Source organism: Chrysoperla carnea, chromosome 4 (genome assembly GCF_905475395.1).
Source record: "Chrysoperla carnea chromosome 4, inChrCarn1.1, whole genome shotgun sequence".
NCBI lineage: Eukaryota > Metazoa > Arthropoda > Insecta > Neuroptera > Chrysopidae > Chrysoperla > Chrysoperla carnea.
In genome coordinates, this window is record NC_058340.1 from 36,492,722 (window position 1) to 36,513,513 (window position 20,792).

At 28.7% G+C, this 20,792-nt stretch overlaps 1 protein-coding gene across 1 annotated transcript; it reads left to right on the top strand.

Moving 5' to 3' along the window:
- Window positions 1-13,390: 13,390 nt before the first annotated feature.
- On the top strand, window positions 13,391-18,353 carry LOC123297287. The gene is made up of 9 exons (XM_044878891.1): window positions 13,391-13,536; window positions 14,472-14,752; window positions 14,817-14,921; window positions 15,465-15,876; window positions 16,047-16,506; window positions 16,580-16,911; window positions 16,985-17,152; window positions 17,214-17,420; window positions 18,063-18,353. Exons 1-9 carry the CDS (start codon window positions 13,470-13,472, stop codon window positions 18,149-18,151), a joined length of 2,121 nt encoding a protein of 706 aa, XP_044734826.1. The 5' UTR covers window positions 13,391-13,469; the 3' UTR covers window positions 18,152-18,353.
- The last annotated feature ends 2,439 nt before the right edge of the window (window positions 18,354-20,792 follow it).

The window sequence follows — 20,792 nt, forward strand, 5'->3', positions numbered from 1 at the left end:
CACTCTTAAGATATAGCAAAAAGATCAGAAATATCTTTGATTATATTTTTGTGCGATAATCATGATAAAATTCGATCTACGTCATATTTTTAAACGTTATTATTAAACAATATAAAAATTAATCATAAACATATTTTAAAGAATATTTCAAATAATTTATTTAAGTAACGTGTTTTTTAACTAACCCACGTACAGAATAAATTGTATTCGATACATTAATTTTATACGTGACAATAATCATATTAAAAAATATTCTAACGTGTTTGTATTTGAACTATTCTTCATTTTTTATTGATTTTAATTAATAATTGCATTTTTTATTGTTTGTAATTGTTCATAAAGTCTTTGTTTAAGGTGTGGATATTATTTAAAAAAATTTAAACAGTGTTTATATCATTTATGTTTATAAAGTTAAAATTCAAAAATTGAGAAAGCCACAAAAATATATAAATTTCAAATAAAATGTGATGGAGGCCTTAGAAAATTGAAATTGAGGAATAAAAAATATCAAATCGCATGCTCTACAATCATTTGTTATATTTAAGATAGTCTATATCTGAATATACCCCCAGGGGTATACTGAGAGGAGGGTAGATCGGGGCAGCTGTCCTCCCCTAGACCTGGATTTTTCATTCTTTAGTTTATGCCAAAATACTTTTATGAAATTTTTAAGCCAAAAATCTCTGGTATGATTCTCCTTCTAGATCAAAAATTATTGTCTTGTCTCTCACATTGGCCTTAAATTAAAAATATCACCAATTTTTCAAGGTCGAAAACTCGAAAATTTTAATTATATATCTAATTAAAAAATATTGTCTAAACTCTTTTATAACTTAGAAATAATCGGTTACATTTTTCTTCAGAGTATATTAAAAATTTAATAAAGATCGTGAAACTTGAACAAATAGGTAAAAGTAATATCTATTGATTAAATATTTATATAGAGATGTTTTCCGTTCCCAATAAACACAATATAAAGTTTTCTATTCAGACAGATACCCTAAATAGATATAATGGAACATGGTCAACTAAATGGTAGCACATATCCATATAAAGATATAGTGCAGCACGAAGTGGCATACGAGTAAAGTAAATTTTAAATCAAATAATCCATGTTGACAATTTGAAAAACAGTCAAATCACCCGCATCATTCGATATATTACTAAAAACTAATAAATTTTCAATAAGGATTTTTGTCTAAATTTAAGTCGTTTGCAATATATCACACTCTAAAGTTTGATAAAACAATTTATTGCTTGTTGATTTTAATCAGTACAAGCTTTCGACTTGAATGAAACTTCCGTCTGATCTCGTACACATTATAAAGTACAATGCGGTAGTTGTCTGATGTCGAATTTGCCATATTACGCTTAAAATTGTTTTTCGAGAATGTTTCTCAAGATCACTAGTTGCTATCTGCAAATTTTCAACTCTTTATCTTTTATAAATTTGGAGACAATGGACACCAAAGTTTTGTCCTAAGTTGCGCCCTCTCGGATAAACAATGAAGTTTACGAAAGAATGTTTCGAATAAAAGTTGTTTATTTTTTTTATAAGGAACATTTTTTACATTTAAACTTTTGTTTTATCTCCGACGATTTACAAGATGCGTCCTATGAATTTATAAATATAAATTTCAGCTTTATATCTCATTTTGTTTTTGAGTTATCGTGTGCACTGACAGACAATCCGAAATGGACTAATTAGGTGATTTTATGAACACATATACCAAAATTTTATTCGTAGCATAAATAATTTTAAGCGTTGCAAACTTAAGTCTAAACTTAATATACCTTGATATATATTAGATATACGCAGAATAAAAAAATTTACTCAACAAGCCTATTGCCAAATAATAGAATTACGATAATTACATTATAATATAACACACCATTTCAATGTGAATATTCGATATTCGACTATCATTTGTATTTTGTAATGAAATAAAAATTCATTAGGGACATTTTACTATTAATTTATCCATTGATATTTGATTGTATGCAAATGTATGCAAATATATATTACAAGCTGTGTTTTTAAACTAGCATTGTTTAGGAATATTTATGTAACCGAACATATAAAAATTGCATTTTTATGTAAAATTTGTCATGTTGATAAACATCATAAAATTAAATATTCATCCAAAATGACCTCGGTAAAAAATTAATACTGGCATTTTTGCGAAATCTGGATCTATTTCTCATCGGGGGTCAGTATTATAATTTCGAGTTAATAATTTAACTATTGGCAAATTTGATCCGATCCTATTGGAGTTTTTTTTAAACCCACTAATTTTGGGTCATTCTTTTCAGATGTGATGTCAGTTTTTCACTAACTATCACTTATGTGCTTCATTCCGGGACCAGTACTCCACATTCTTGAAACTTGTAATTCATCAAAATCGTTAGAGCCAATGCCGATATATATAAGGCGCAACCTAAATACTTGCCACCAGCGCTATGTACCCTCGTTACGGTCCTGCATGGAAGTTGAAAAAATCATTATTCAAAAATATATTTCAAAACATTTGAAAAATGAAATTTATTTATGTTTTAAACCGTGTGTGATAAAAATTCTCGTAACGCGAGTGTTGACGAGTTGTGTGAAATATAAGTACGTAAATACCATAACAGATTCGCAACTTTGTAAAAATTACGTATGTTGTAGATTTCATAATTTCAATTTTTCGATATGACGAAAGAATTTGTAGATATAGATAGATTTGCAGACTAGATAGCTTTCGAATTATAGGTAAGTAAATTAAAGAAAATTGTCTAAATACGTAGACTGTAGACATGTTAAAGTGAATAAAGTTGTATTGTTAAAATTACACGTACAAACCTTAAACACGTAAATTCCAAAGATAATTTATAAATCAACTAAAATACCTAACGGTGATGATATTGAATTTTCATTTCAGTTGATTTCAATTCATTCTATAATTCTAGAATTCCACTTGAACATAGACATCAGACATGTAATTTAATATGTAATGTAACGCATAAACACACATACAATTATATTCTTCGTCTCTATCTATCCCTCTTCAGATCTTGCGGTAAGATCATGATGACATTATCAACAATATCTCAGACAACACATCTCATCATGATCTAAGACACTAAAATTGATTTAAAACGAACATTTAAAGTAAGTTGTTATGCCAACATCTTCCTCAATTAATAACAATTATTTATGCACATAACATTATCTGTATTATGCATACGCAACACGAAAAACCCGTTAAGAAGGTATGTAAAGATGGAATAATACTTGGAATTTCAATAAAACCTTATAAATACATTTTTTGATTAACAAAGTTTTCAAAAATCACAAAAAATTTCTAGGTCATCGGGCTTTTTATTATAATTTTATCGTTCAAAGTTGGCTGAAAAAATGATGAATCATATAGGTTATACTTTTCAATTGGATATTTCTATATCAAAAAATCTAGAGAGTGTGATAAAAAACTATCTAAAATATTTAGAAAATCTTGTAGTTTATAAGAATACCATAAAAATATAAGGTTGTCGATGATATAAAAACAAAATTTTAATTTAATTATAAGTTCATCGAAGATCCATCATTTGATGAACAGAGACGACTATAGTTAGAGTATTGATGCATGAAGAGCGATATCTATATTATCTTTATAAGCAGCACTTGCACACAATATATTGCCCAAGATACTCGCTGACATTGTAACTTTCTATAGATCCAATCATTAAATTAGCCTGATTTTTATACTTTTTGGATCAAAATTACCCTACCTACTGAGTTTCATCAAATTCTAAAACAAAATTTTTTGTGTGATTTTCTCGATTTTTCAAAGGGGTACGTAGCCCAAATTGCAAAAAATCGAGAAATTTTTTGTATCTCTAATTTCGATAAAACTCAGTATACAAGGTAATTTTGACCCAAAAAGTACAAAAACCGGGTGCATTTGATGACTGGTCGAATAGTTTTTGAGAAAGTTTGGTAGATTCGCCAAAAGGAAGACATTAACGAAGTTTCAAGTATGTATTAATCATTTAACAAAGCATCCCGCTATCCCACGGTCTAATACAAAACCCATCATAAATAAACCTGCATTTTTCGTTAACCTCCATCTCCATAAAACTGCACTCGACCTTGCAGCTCTACTTTGTTTCAGCCATACATAATAGATTAAGTTGCATCCGATTCGATAGTGAAAAACGGGTTAAAGAAAACGAAAGTGCTAAAATTAAACAGGATATAGTGTGGAAGAAGTTTAGGATTGTTTTGCAGTTGGGGAGACGTAGTGTAGTAAAAAAATCTATAGAAGACAAGGCACATTGAACCAACTACAAAATCATGTAAATAATATTGCAATTTATTTACAATAGATGATATTATACGGGTAAGATAAAGTACACTTGAAATGAATTTATACATAGTTTGTATGAATTTATTAATTGTAGATTGTATTAAAAATTAATCGATTGAATCATATTTAATTAAACTTTTAAAAATTTGCATATAGAGAATTGTTTGACTGGTAGATTAAACTTATATTAAAACTACGGTTCATTTATCCATATTACATCAATCACTTTACAATATTGTAGAGAAGTGGAAGAAACACTTCAGGTTATCACGTCAAGTGTTTTAGCACTTCACACAAGCCGTTCGTGTGTTTTCATTCATTCTTACAATATTATTAAGTTATCCATTAATTCACATATAATATCTGAATCACAAACAAATGATTTTCTCGGTAATCGGAAAAAAATGACCAGCAAAAAAATAGACCGAAATAAAAATTTTGATAAAAAATACTTTTTAAGGGACAAGCTTTAGCAGAAAATAATTGTATATATGAGTCCCTAATACCCGACTCTTTGTTAAAGCTTGAGGCGCTTAATATCAAGAATGAATCGAAAAATAATTAGGCATGTGGAAAAGATGAGGCGTTCTGATTCATTTTTGATATTTTAAATTGAGCGACTCAAGCTTTTACGTATAGTCGGGTATGAATGACTCAAAGATAAAATTATTTTCTAGTTTTTAGTACAATAAAAAAAGCTTGTCCCTTAAAAAGTATTTTTTATTAAAATTGTTAATTTAAGACTAAAAAAATGTATATACATGAAATATGGTCGAAGCGATGGGAAAATCAGGACGCCACAACCTTACCATGCATTGTCATCCAAACTAAATGTTCAGCTCAATCGGAAACCGGGAGGTGGATCAAATTTGACTTACAAGATTTGATTACAGACAACGGGACAAGTGAAACTAAATAAAAGCTTGTAAAATAGACGGAAAATTTTATAGGCCCGGATTATTGTTGTAATTACGGGTTGGTTGAGTTGAGTTTGTCGACTATAGAAAAGTTGGTTGTGTTCTGAAGTTTTTAGTCCTTTTTAGGACTAAATAAAAATAGGAATGAATTTTTTCGATTTTCTCGACTTCATCGAAACTTGACTTTTAGGATTTTATCGGTACGATTAATAACACAGCAATTGTTACGGTTTTTGGAGTATTATTTTGAGTAAATTATATGATTTCATAAATTACACCTACAATTTATTATGATCACTCTGTTACAACAAATTTATAGATTATTTTATTAATAAAACAAGGGTAGAAAACAAAATTCCAAGAAATAATTTTTATCAGAAAATTAAAACACTAACCCCTAAAATATTGTTATTAAAAAAAGCTTTACAATAAAAACACATTTATTTGATTTATTTATGTAAGAAAATGTCTATTATTATTGTCAGTCTAAATGTTTGCTAGTAAATTTGATCATTGTTAATAAACATTCTTCGTTAATGACGTAATAATATTTATTATGTTATATAAGAGTAATTAAAAATGAATCGTAAATCTCAATTAATTGTTACGTACAAGTGCTTTAATATTATGTATGTAATATCTCTAATAAGATTTATACCGTGAGGTAATCGAAAAAGTGTTCTTGTTTATTATTATGATTATTTTATATAGTAATAATTTATTTGCAGTATTTTAACTTTTTACGAGGTAATTCGGTCGCAATTTTTAGTATCGTGAGTATCTCCCAGCAGGTAAGCTTGTTTGGTAGTGAAGCTGATTGAATTTTCTACAGAATATGTCGTTACGAAATGTCCATTTTAGAGATAATCGAATTGGAAAGCTTCCGAACTTTATTGTTATACCATGTATATATGAAATACATCATAGTATATTAAGTTTAGTCCCAAGTTTGTAACCTTTATCAATATTGATGCTACCAATAAAATTTTGGTATAGAAAGACCCTTTTAAATATTCTTTAAAAAATAAAGAAAAGCGGTTTTCCAGATAAGAATGGTTAAAGTTCCAATTGAATTTCAAGCACTGCTATTATAGCCTTTACTCTATCGATTTGAAATTTGGATATGTTATAGGTATTCATATTCTACCTGCCCTGGGAACTTATATTTTTCGAAAATTCTAATAATTTTCCCAATTTTCATTGTTCACACCGAGGTACTTCTTCTTATTCCACTGTACCTGGATGTAAACAATGAAAATTGGGAAAATTAACAGGATTTTCGAAAAGTAAAAGTAGGGCAGGTAAAATATGAATACCTATAACATATCCAAATTTCAAATTGGATTGGATTGGATTGCAGAAGAGAAATACTTATTACTTATTACAAAGGAAGGATACAGCAAGGGCGTGAATACAACAGCGAATCACTGCTGAGCTTACTAAAAAATTGACTCATGTTACATATTTTTTAACATACACTTATTTACATCTATTTAATACATAATATAATATTACTTTCAAGAAAAAAATTCTATTCTAAGCTAAAAGTAGTTACATTACTAGAAGGGTATTAACCTTCTTATAATAAGTGTTGTTATTTTATAATGAGAAAAAAAGATTGAAATTTTTTTCTAAATAATGATCATTTTTATACTAATATAATCTGTACGAATATATTGGCTTTTTTATGGGTTATATAGCTCATATCATGTTAAATTCACTGAGCATGATTAGTAAAAAATTGTTATTTCCTATATATAATAATATATTGATGTTATTAGTTTAAACTCAATTTCATTAATTTTTTTAAAGTAATTACTTTTTTTTTACCTCTAGAGATAGTTATTTTCAGAATAGATTTGGTTTTTAAACATACCATGCTTGTTGGATTTAAATTAATTAATTAGATTCAATCTAAGTAAATTTTTTTAACTCTTGTTTTATACTTAACTAACTTTTTAAGAAATATCTTATAGGATAAGTACGATTCAGAAAATGTTTCACAAATGTTGTTGAACGCTAAAATCTTTAAAAGATCTTGAATTCTACTTTGAACTTCATAGTCATTTAAAATCTACTCAAGCACATAATCAATAAGAGATAGAAGTTTACTTTAAATTAGAAAGTTTTTCTTTATGAAAAAGCCAATATTATTGTTTTCTCCGATTTATGAAAATGCTTATCTTATGGTTTTTCGATTTGCCGGAGGCTTACGATGTTGGTAATAAAAAATTTTCGAACAATTCTGTTAATTTGATTTTATTTCGAGTCGATTGTTGAAAACCTCATCTTTCTAGCATGTATAGAACTAAAAAAACATAATTTTGGGGGTTTTACAAATTTCCGGAGTGTTCCAAATGGTCAAGGTTGTGTCAATTTTGTAGGAATGTGTCTTGCAACATATATTATCAAGTGGATTTGGTTTTCTGCGGTTGCCAAAATTTTATGTTTTTTGCTTTCGATATTTAAAGTGTCTGGCAATAAATACTGCCAACCAAAGGTGTCTTGCAGTATTAATTTCAAGTATTTTATTATATTCCCTACAATATACGTAAGAATTAGTCCTCAGAGCTGTAGCACCTGGTACCTAAGAATTGACCTTCGGCCTAAGCTGGCGGTTATGTATATTCTGCGTCACAAAATGTGCACAGGCTTTACCATTCATTCTAAGTGAAATTACTATATGATATGTTACAGCAACCTGTGCACATTTTGTGACGCAGAATATATATGTTCACTATACACACTAATGGTCAATTGTAAATATTTTGTCCATCAGATAATAAGTAAGGTCCAGGAGCCTTGGCATCTTGGACCATATGAAATGATTTATCAGCCCTGTGAAGCCAATCTAGGCTACTGGATTGTAGCCAGTGCCCTAAAACGTACGATATATTTTGTTTTCAGTTTTAATAAAAGTCATTGTTTTACTAATTCGAAATATCATGTTACCACTTCACTAAAGTTTTTCAAGAAATATTTTCCCAAATTCAAGCATTATTTCTTTGAAAGAATAGATAATGCCTGTAAGGAATATCACAATGATGGCATTGAAGAATAAAACAATTGAATAACATTTTATGATTTATAATAGATAACAAGCGGAGAATAAATTTAAATTTGACATTATTATACCTTTTAATACCTTATATTCACAAGAAAATTTAGGGTTTATTATTTTATGTTACAGAACACAATGGAAAGGCTAGTACTACGTCGTAGTATTAGTTTGGAAAACGTATTTTCTTTGTTCTTTAATATTTATTATAACCAATAAACCTAACCCTTAATAACATTTTGTCATGCAATGAATACATTTCATAATAATAACCATATATGTAATATAAGTTCTATTTGTTAATTTTGACAAGTTCTTAAACTTTAACTCCCCCAAAATATAATAATGTGTAACAATTGATATACGTAAGAGATTAAGATATTATTCATTCACTTTTACAGCTTCAACCATAGGTATTAATTAGGTATTATAAACTATGTTTAAATTTGAAATCTCAGTGAAAACAAACAATTGACTGAGTTAATTGTTGAAATACCATGTATAGACAGTGTTGATTACTCTATCACATTACACATACATACATGTCACACATATATAACTGATATACTCTATACAATACAATTTGCGCATAATTTGCGCTCTCACGAGTAAACAGTAATGTTTTCGAAAAAATGTTTCAAACAAAAGTTGTTTCGAAAAATATTACCAAATTTTAGCAAAATAGCATTTCCCGTTTGGAATTAAGTTACAAAAAATTATTTCAAAATATTCTACTTTAGAGCCACCTAGCTTGTAAGTTTAACACTAGATTCACTTATTTTGAAGTGTACTGTGCATGGTGGACCATTTTACAAGCCTTTGAAAGCACCCTGTATAAAAATAAAGCTAGATCTCATAGAAGGGCACTTTTTTCCCCTATAATTTGATTAAAATACCTTCAAAAATGAACATATTTTTCATATGAGAATTTTTAATATGATATGTTTATTTATATTTTCTTGTTCATATTTTATATAATAACGTCATTAGTGCATACGTAATATGGCTGCCACTTTGCTATAGTACCTACGTCCTAGAATTATACTATTTGTTTGTTGTTATTGATACAAATTAGATTATAAATGCAGCAATACTGTGTCAGACTTAATCTGATTATATTATTGGTATTTGAAATGACAACAAATGTTTGTATATTATGCAGGAGTTATCTGACTATGAAGTAGTTCAAATAAACAATTTTTTTATCCATAATTAACTTACTTGTTTCGTGTATCACGTATAGAGTATATACGTAAATAAACAGATATAGAAATATAAATATTTTCGATCTAAAATTATTTTTAATCAGAAGACACTTCTTATAAGATAAATTATTGTTTTAAAATAATTTAGAAGACACTAAACTTGAGTAAATATATATAGTTCGCGGGACAGAATCCTTCTTTTAAATGAATATATACATACTTGAAACTTCGAGAATTAAGCACATAAGTGATAGCTAGCGAAAAATTGATCACAACTGAAAAGAAGTCCTGAAAAGAATGACTCATATTTTCTGTAGCTAGGAAATATCATCATAAGCAACTTTGATTTAAATTGATGGTACAGTAAATCTGGCATTTTGACTGGAAAAAATTACAATAGTGACTCTGAGGTTAAAAATCGTTAGGGGGGCATGTAAATAACTTAAAAAAGAATTTTTCGTTCCGCTGTTTTTGAGAAAATCCAAAAAAAATGGGAAAAAAAAATTTGGAATGCGTTTTTCTCGGAATCTATTGATTTAAGGGAAAAGTTTTTCAAATAAAAAATGTAGAAGATACTGTCAGCTACATTTTATGTTATTGGAGCAACGTCATACGAGTTAAATTACAAAAAGTAGGTGGTGTTAAAGTATCAAAAAAAGGGTTTTCCACGGTTTTCATTAAGAAAAAATGATTTTTTTGTAAAAGTGTAAATGAAAAAGTTGTTTGACTTAAAATTAGCTTCAACTTTTATTTAAACAATTTTTTTGTAAAACTTACCGTTTTTGAAATACAGTTTGCTAAAAAATCTGAAAGTTAAGTTTTTTAAAATTTTGAAAAGGAGTACTTGATTCCCTTTTTATTTTCTTGGTTTATTTTAAACATACATTGTTTTACTATAGCTCGGAAACGGTAAGTTTTTCATAAAAATTGTTTAAATAAAAGTTGAAGCTAATATTGAGTCAAACAACTTTCTCATTTACACTTTTACAAAAACATCATTTTTTCTTAATGAAAATCGTGAAAAACCCTTTTTTTGATACTTTAACGCCACCTACTTTTTGTAATTTAACTCGTATGACGTTGCTCCAATGACATAAATGTAGCTGACAATGTCTTCTACATTTTTTTTTTTAAAACTTTTCCCTTAAACCAATAGATTCCGAGAAAAACGCATTCCAAATTTTTTTTTCCCATTTTTTTGGATTTTCTCAAAAACAGCGGAAAAATTCTCTTAATTTTTTTTAAAGTTATTTACATGCCCCCCTAACGATCTATAACCTCAGAGTCACTATTGTAATTTTTTCCAGGTCTGGCCTTTTTTTCGTCTATATTGACTGAATCATGAAAACACTTTTGTTTCTGCAAGTGATCACATTTTTCCATGCAGTTTAATTCAAAACAGAAATCTTATAAATGCGAAATAAAAAAAGAAAAGAAAAAAAACAACATTTTTTTACTAAAATAATAATGAAAATTTTGCAAATTTTGTTCATTTACTATCAATTGGATAATTATTAATAAGTACTAATTTAATTTTAAGATGCCAAGGTCAACTACATTGAATGTCAGATATCTCGTCTAATTACTCATGAATATATTATAAAATCATCATATTAAGATCTTCGGGCTATTGGAAATATTACTTAGTCTTTATGAATGGAAAATCTATAACATATCTCTTACATATCGTATGTTTTCCCCTTAACATAGTTAACATATAAAATGGATTACTGTAAAACAGCTTTGATATTGGTGTCTAACACCTATGTGGTATATAAACTTGTATTATAAGGCCCAGAGGGTAAATTAATTTTAAATACTATACTGACATTTAAAATGGAAAACTATACCACAACAAAAGAAAATTTATTGCCAAATTTATATTTGTTTCTTATTGATTAATTATTAGTAATTAATAAGTAATATATAACTGATATACATATATAACTTATATACTCTATACAATACAATTTGCGCTCTCACGAGTAAACAGTAATGTTAAAATGGAAAACTATACCACAACAAAAGAAAATTTATTGCCAAATTTATATTTATTTCTTATTGATTAATTATTAGTAATTAATAAGTCTGCACGAAGTAAACGTTTTCTATAAATCAAAGCCGAACCGTCTCCGTAATTCGGATAGGGTCTGGTAGCATGGCCCGATCCCGGGGGGGGAGGGTATTTCGAAAACTGGGATTGTATGAAAAAATTCATTATAATTTATAAATAAAACAAAACACCATTGGGAAAATGTTGGTTGTGTAGGTGCACATTTTACGTAGGCATTAATCGTGACCTAGGTTTTCAAGCTAATTCTACTCCATAACTAGTAATCGATCGATAGATGTTATTGAAACAAAAATTTTTCATTTAATTTTCCTTGATTAAAATTATTTATTGAGCTTCAAGCAGATGTCAACCTAAAAAAGACACCCTGCTTGTATATGGTATGGGTATAAAAGCGGCAAAATAGCTAGATGGGGCCCTGTCTGGTAGAAAAAACAACAAAATTATTTTTTTATGTTGTTAACTCTAACTGCCACAACTTAGGCATATCCAAAAAGAACCAAAGAGAATGCTCATAAAATTTCAATAAGCTTACACACATTTTCTTCACATAAAGCTAAACGAGAATTAAATCCATCTCACTTTAACTGTCGTATTTTTCTAGTATTTCTTGAATTTAAAATTGCGACAAAGAGCTGTTTTGTTGCAAGATTATTATACCTATAAGATTCAATCTATTGAGAAAATTATTTGTTCGTTTGTAGTATATTAAGTTTCGTCCCAAGTTTGTAACGCTTAAAAATATTGATGCTACGAAAAAAATTTTGGTATAGGTGTTCATAGAATCATCTAATTAATCCATTTCCGGTTGTCCGTCCGTCTGTGGACACGATAACTGAAAAACGCAAAAAGATATCGAGCTGAAATTTTTACAGGCGTACTCAGGACGTAAAAAATGAGGTCAAGTTCGTAAATGAGCATCATAGGTCAATTGGGTCTTGGATCCGTAGGACCCATCTTGTAAACCGTTAGAGATAGAACAAAAGTTTAAATGTAAAAAATGTTTCTTATAAAAAAATAAAAAACTTTTGTTTGAAACATTTTTTTGTAAACATCACTGTTTACCCACGAGGGCATTAATTAGGTGCAAATTTTATAGTATGTATTAATATAGGAATATCAGTTGTGTGTGTGTCTATTTAAAAGTGAATATCTTTTGTTATTTACGTGACGTCAAAAAAACAAACGATTGCGCATCAACACTGTCTATATATGGTATTTCAACAAGTAACTCAGTCAATTGTTTGTTTTCACTTGTTAAATAATATAAAGGTTGCGTTTTGATATTTCAAACTACTTACATATTTTAAAATCACATTTATATTCTTTAAAACAAGCCATTTCGCATGTCACTTTCAATTCACTCGAAATTCTTTTTTGACGCTAAATGTTTTTGAAAAGAAAAGTTAAAAATCTAAAACAGGCTTTGTCCGAAAAGCAGACACCGAGAGTGATTCTAAAAGAGATTCGTTATTTCATCGGTACAAATTTAATTTCAAAATCTAATGTACATTAAGCCACCCCCAATACTATCTAAATTAAATCTGTGATAAAATAATTCATAATAATATTATGCATATTTTATATTTATAAATTGACTAATTTGTTATTTATATTTTTCTGTTTCAGATAATGAAATCATTGCTGTATGGATACTAAGAAAAAACAGAGTTTCGTCAGAAATAATGAGATGACATATATAGAAGATAAAAATAATAACATATACAGAAAAAAATATTTTACCAATAAATTACTAATAATTCACAATTAGTGATGTGATATCATTTAGGATTTTAATTATTATTCATATTTTTAATAAATAATTTAGAATTTATGAAATAAATCAATTAACAAAAATACACATCCAAAATGAAATATTTTAAAATTAATCCAAATTTAATTACGATTAAATTTGTTCTATTCTTCTTTTTTGGAGGTAATTATTGTCATTTTTATACATTTATGATTATATTATTGTTAAATCTGTTCTTTCTATACAATAAATTTCTGTTTACACTTTAACAGTGACAGTATCGATAGAGTGGTTTAGTAGTGATTTTTTTACAAGAAAGATACAAAACATTCAAAAAAATTTTATACTTATTTTGTATGAAAAGAACAGGCTTTACCTTTGGAAGAATGTGCAGTTAATATACTCTTTATGCAAATGATATAAAAAATACATGTACACTTACTGCATAATATTTCCTTGAATTCATGCATAGCGCCACTGTGTTCAAAAAAGAAAATAATATTAGTAGACAAAGCAGTTTAAATGACGTATTTCTGTTAAAATTCATCATAAAACAATTTGGATCTAGAAAATGTTACTTAAGTTACCTTATTATGCTAGCCGACGGTGATAAAATTTTTGCGGATCTTCACAATTTTCTGAAGGCTACTTACTCTAATTAGAATAATCTAAAATATCAAAGATCAATTATTGAAATATTTCTTGATAATTTTGGTCCAAAAATTATATACTCTACTTAAAAATTTAATTCGAAATATGATTTTCAAAATAATTACTAATTGGATATATTGGTTTTCGAATCCGAAATTGTGGAGCTAGAAAAAATGTATAATCTATATTTTGTTTTGTTGTCAAATGACGCATTTATTTAATCTAAAATTTCGTTTTCTTCTTTGGCCTATCTACTCTGAAATAACGACTAGTTATAGGAAAGTAGTAAAATCAAATCCACTTAAATTTGAGAAGCTTTACTGAAATTTTTGAGGGAAATAATTATTCGAGAATTTTCACAGTCGACGGTGCATTGATACTCTAAAAATCTTACAAATTTTGTAACCTGGCAATTAGGATTAATTTTATATGCTAAATATTAATAAATTTTTGTTTAAATTTTTCAGGAGTAGGACTTTTATTACCTTTTTTACCAATACATATGATAACAGTAGGATTAAATTTAGAAGAAGCTCGTATCATATCAATTGTAGCACCATGTGTTGCATTACTTGGTCCATTAATTGTTGGACCATTAGCTGATAAAATGGCCGGAAATAGTGGTAGTGGTGGTAATAAGCAAACACAAACTGGACGATATTTACGTGTTATGATCGCATTATGCTTTCTATTAGCAGCTATTTTCTATTTACTATTAATGTTAGTACCATCTGTTGCCAGATTTGAGGTAAAATATAATATAATAGTTAAATTTTCTTAAGAATTTTCATTTTCATATTTAAATTTTTTAGGCAAGGCGACCTTCCGTTACGTTTACATGTAATGAAAAAGGAGGTGAAGTATTACAGGAACGATGTAATGCCGAACGAAAATGTAATCATTGGGATCACGAAAAGGTAAAATATTTTCCATTTTTATAATAGTCTAAATCCTAGGTGGGTAAAGAAAACATAAAGGGTTTCCTAAAATCACTCTTACTCTTAAACAGTGGTAGTCGATTCCTTGTAACTTTCATTCCTTCATTTATAATTTCTCGAAAACTTACCCATATTTGATAGATATGGCCATATTGACATATGGAAAAACTTGCATCGCTTATTAGCCTTTTTAGATAAAATTTAATTTCCATAAGAGGGCAACGTATTTGATTAAGGACGGAAGTTTGAGAGGCTGATTTGTTTGTTATTCAATTATATTATTTGAATATCGCATGAATATTCATCAAATCTAAGAATGTGGCACAGATGAATTTTTTTCGGTCTCTTTCAAAGAGGTAAGGAAAATTTTCGTGGAAAACAAAGTTCTTAGACTCATTCTTCAAAACAGCTTCTAAATTTTCTGCCTTTGATAAAATGAGTTGCCAATTACAATGACCTAATAAAGAGCAAAACAATTACAATGACCCAATAAAGAGCTAACAAAAAAAATTTTAATTGTAGACTGGTGCATTATTACTAAGCAATTGTCGATATGCATGCCATAAGCCTCCAGAAACTTTATACGAAATTTACAACTCAACGAATAATACAGCAGCAATTTACGGTGATAAGGATATAGACTTAGAAGAAAATGAGGATGACTTGAATGGGGAGAATGATGGAAATGCTGAAGATGGTTCAAGTAATGGACCACTTGACGAAGATGGCGGTGAAGAACGTACAGACCGTAGACGACGGCAACTATCATTAAGAGATCTAGAACCTCCACCACATCTTTGTTACAAAGAATTTAATGGTGTGAAAATTTGTCAAGTGTATACAGAATTTTCTGAACAGTTAAATCCAAATATAACATTACTTCAACCAACCAATCCAAGTGCTGAGTATGAAGAATGGTGTCGTTATCCAGTTGGTAAGAGCGAAATTTTAGCAATAAACTAATATTTTTATATCTAGTCCTTTCAAAACTATCAACACAAGAATTCCTTCGAACTCGAAAAATTTACTGATTTGTGATCTCTGTTAACTAAGTTATCTTTTAATAATCTTTTTAAGTTTTTAATAATTTTATTTTTGTTTAAGGTACCGACTTCAGTTGTCGCATAATACCATCAATTGTGGATGCTCTGAAAGAATCTGCTGGAAATAAAACTTGCCAACCAGTAGTTGAGTGTGATGTAGATGATCCATATGATGCTCCCAATAGTGTTCTTGCTGATAGCCAATGCGATGCTACTATTGGTGATCCCGATTTAACATTTTGGCTCTATTTAATAATCCGTTCGATAGCCGACATATTCCCAACAGCTGCTATTGCCTTACTGGATGCAGCTGTTGTAATTGCTACCCGTGAAACTTCAACTGGTCGTGGTGATATCGGGCGACAACTAGCATGGGGTGCATTAGGATTTGCAGTATTTGCTCCAATCGTTGGATTAATATCTGAGGCAACCACTCCACCTCCTTTCCCATCATACAGCGCTGCTATAATTTTCTTTGCCATATTTATGTTTATTGCTGCTGCAATTATTTTGTTTGCAAAGTAAGCAATTTATTTCGCCATTTTTCCTAAACTTCTCTTAAATTTTTACTCTCATATTTTTCTTTTTTTGCAGAGATATGCCATTAGGTCCTCCAGAATGGTGGTGGCATACTCGAAGTGGTATGCTTGCACTACCAATGTCAGCAGTCAAACGATATGGTTCAGAAATTGGTGCATTACTAGGTGTATTGATATTATTAGGAGTATTTTGGAGCGCCTTAGATTCTTATTTACCATGGCATTTGACTGAATTATCTGGATCCCAATTTTTGATTGGATTAACATTAACATTAGGAGCATTACCAGCTATTCCATTCTTATGGAATGCTGAAAAAGTGGTCGATTATTGTGGCCATTCTAATTTATTAATCACTGCCTTTACGATTTACATTATTCGCTATGTTGGTAAGTTTCAAAAAATAGTAAGGTTTTTCTTTTTCAAAAGATCCAAAACAATAAAATTCTTTTTTATATTCAGGATTATCATTTATCACCTGCCCATGGTGGTCACTATTATTTGAATCGTTAGAAGTATTTACATTAGCTTTAATGTGGGTAACGGCGATCATGTACGTACGCCATTTAGTACCAAGACGTTTCACTGTAACTGGTCAAGCTTCAGCTGTTATTGCACACTTTTGTATTGGTAAGTTACATTTATATTGATTTTGAACACTCGCATTTTTTAACAATTCTTTTTCTTTCAGGACGATGTATTGGCGCAATCATAGGAGGATTATTAGTTAGTCATGGCGAAACAAAAATTCAAGGATATCAATTTGTTTATAGATGGATGGCAATTGCATCGGCAGTAATTGCTATTTACTATTTTTGTTTATATCATTTCTTCTTAAAACCACGATACAGTGCGCCAACTACAGGACCACCAAGACAACCTCCAACAGTTACTCAAGGTACTTTTTTGCCTTTAAAATAAAAAGACATATTAGAATCGATCGGTTGTCTACTTTCTCGAAGTTTCAAAGCAGATAAATAGATTGAATGCGATTTTTATTGACAACACCATAGTAAATTTTTAGAATGCTTGCTCAAAATGTTAAAAATTCCTGACAAATGTGGTTTTTTTCTTGCTCTCTTCAAACTGAATTGATTTTCTTGAAACACAGCTAAGAACACTCTATTAAATTAATTTTCAAACAAGCAAAAAATAGCGGTTAAATTTATAACACCTCTTTACTTTTTATGCGTCGGGGGTTCAAGACAGTTTTTGTTAATCAAAATTGATTGTGATTTAAACGGTTTCTATAACTTATAAAAATTAAAATAAATTCGGTTTTTTAATTTTCTAGAGTAAAATCAAAAAAGTCACGACAATCTGGTTCATTAAATATTAGACAAATATTTTCTAAATCGATCCGATAAATCACTCTTCGTACGGGATTTTGGATGAGAAACAATTATCAAATTAACACGTTTTTTGTGTTTTTCCGGGTCAAAATTACCACTCATCTTGGGATATTTTTAAAAGCATACTGATAGTAAAAAATCAGATATTTGAAAAAATCATAAAATTCTCATTACATGTTTTGTTCTAGGTATGAATGGTAATGGAAGCAATGGAACGTACACACCCTTACGCGTATACCATAACGGTCGAGCAAAGAAAGGACAATTCCGGTACTAAATATAAAATTAAATGCTCATCAATGTTGCAATTATTAAAAATGTGTAAAACTCCTTAATAAATGTGTACATTAAGCAGACATATTTAATAAATAATTTATATGCTTGTTAATTTTTCAAATTCAACTGCCATTATTACTTTTGTGAAGCCAAGAGGGCGCGTGACGAATTAAAAATATCTCGAATTAGAATTTAAAAAAAAAGAATCTCATTTGTTTGTTATAAAAATATTGAGAGAATCTCCGTTTATATTTTAAATTGTTTTGTTTGAATAAATTTTTATTTCTTAAACATATTTTTATACGAAAAATAAGTGTAATCATAGTTTTTTTATATTTCTTATTCAAATCACGTTTTTTTGTAAGAAACGGTTATTTGAATAGTTTTTGTTATGACAAATATGAATATTACTTTAATTTTGTGCTTTTGTAATAAAAACGCTGTTTTTTTTTTTGTAATTTAATGAACAATGTGTAAAATTATCTAAAAAAAGAAAGAAAAAATAAAGATGTTTTTTAAGTAAATCGTATATTATTTTATTTGAAGTAGTTTGTCCTGATGATCGGAGCAATGAAGGGCAATAATGAATCTTCTTTCTCCAAATATCTTTTGCGAAATAAACAACATAATATTTAAAAATACTTCAACTGCCTGCTAGAAAAATCATTTTAACCTCACTAACAACTCAATGAGCAAGAATCCAAAATATAAAGAAATTATGTTTTAGGATAAATCGACCTTTATTGTTAAGGGAATTATTTCATAGAGTAAAGCTAGATTTTTGCTATTAATTACTGCCTAAACTATTCGATTTACGAAAAAAGGTTCCAACAAAAAATGTTTGCGTATTTATAAAGCACAACTTTCTAATTTAAAGCGTTCATCTAATGTTTGTCAGTTATGAATCAGAGTGAAAACTTAGATCGAATTCGATACCGGTATAAGATGTGCCCCATTGAGACTAATATTTTTCGTTTGAAGCATTTTCATAGATTAACTTTATTTATCGAGTTTTAAGCATTAAAAAATCACCTTGTATATGGTATGAGTGTAAAGGGCGGCAAATATTATTATTGCTCGGAGCGGCTAAATACCTAGATCGGGCCCTGAGATGAAACGTTAAGAAAGGACTCCGTGCACCCATTTAAAGTTCATAAACAATTGAAAATATTCCCCCAAATTAAACCAACCCACTTCACAAAGCGATAAGGGATTATATAAATTTTTAGCTATGTTTCAATCGTTTGAGATTTCGAATGAGTTCAGGTTTATTTAGGGTAATTTTTTGAGCAGATGCGACAAGAGTAAATGTAAAAAGTGTCTATTTTGCTTTGCCGGCGAATAACTTGGTCTTAGAAGATCGTATAAATATCAATATAAGCGCATTTTAAAGAGAAATAATCAAGCTATCGATTGCACATTACTCAATTTCTTGAACGCTTTTTCCATATCAAATTAATTAATTAATATTCTCAGCATTTCAATCCTGAGGATAAAATATTAAGGCATGATATTAAAGGCAGAGTTTGAGGTGCTGATTCAAAAACTAGAAATTACAAGCTATCGGATGAAATATATTTTATTCAAATCCAATAATTTTTCGTCAAGGTATACCTGTTTGAAATTTCGAAAATTTCTTTAAGTACGCCACTTTTTACGGGGCAGTATACATTGAACTTTTTATAGTTTAAATTAAAATTAGATAGCCATATTGAACTAAATAAGTAGTTCCACTTATGCTCTAAGTCATTTACCTATACTACCAAAATGATAAAAATAAAGAATTATAAAAATAAAACACCCGACTGTGTCAAATAAAATCTGATAAGAAAGAAACAAGTCCAGTAGTTTACATAGCGACTTTAACGGTCGAGGCCCATAATTCTGAAGATTTGAGTCGGTCTAGATTTTAATAGGCCCCGACTGTTAAAGTCGCTATGTAAACTGCTGAACTTGTTTCTTACTTTTCTTTTCTTTTTGGGTGTTTTATTTTTATAATTATTTATTTTATTTTAGACTTTTTAATGTCCCAGCATTACAAAAATTCTCTTCGGGTTCTATCAAACGAAAGTGGCAATGAGTAAGAGAGTAGATATGAGTGCACATACATATATATCTCTTTCGCAGTACCACTTTGGTTTGATAGAAATGTATTATACTATAATAAAACTTTTAAACCAAATTATTATTCAAACACCTATCTAAGAATACTTGGGTTTTTGAGACAAATGTAGTGATACCTTAAATCTAAAAATCCATTCACCCGTTTGGAAGTTACCAAGATAATAAAGAAATTTACAAACAAATATACATACAAGATACACGCGAAAAACATAACCACTCCTTGACAGTCGGGTAAATACAGTCTCTAACGTTTTGGATAAAATGGTTTATATACCAATCTTGTTAAATTTTCAATTTATATTTCGTTCAATTTAACATAGCTTTATTTAAAAAAATTTCTTTTAACATTGGATTATGAAAAAAGTATATGAAAAACAGATTATTTTTTAAATTTCTATTTATTTGATTAATTAATTCAATTTATAAGAAAAATAATATATTCTTACTTTACAATTAAACAAATTAAAAATAAAAATAATAATTTAGTACTAAACATAACTTCAAGTTTTTTCTATTGC

What these genes read in the sequence shown, in the direction of transcription:
- LOC123297287 (XM_044878891.1), top strand. Translation starts at nt 13,470, where the DNA reads ATGAAATATTTTAAAATTAATCCAAATTTAATTACGATTAAATTTGTT. An exon ending in ATGGTGTCGTTATCCAGTTG is followed by an intron (nt 15,877 to 16,046) that starts GTAAGAGCGAAA and finishes TTTTTGTTTAAG; the next exon opens with GTACCGACTTCAGTTGTCGC. An exon ending in GCAATTATTTTGTTTGCAAA is followed by an intron (nt 16,507 to 16,579) that starts GTAAGCAATTTA and finishes CTTTTTTTGCAG; the next exon opens with AGATATGCCATTAGGTCCTC.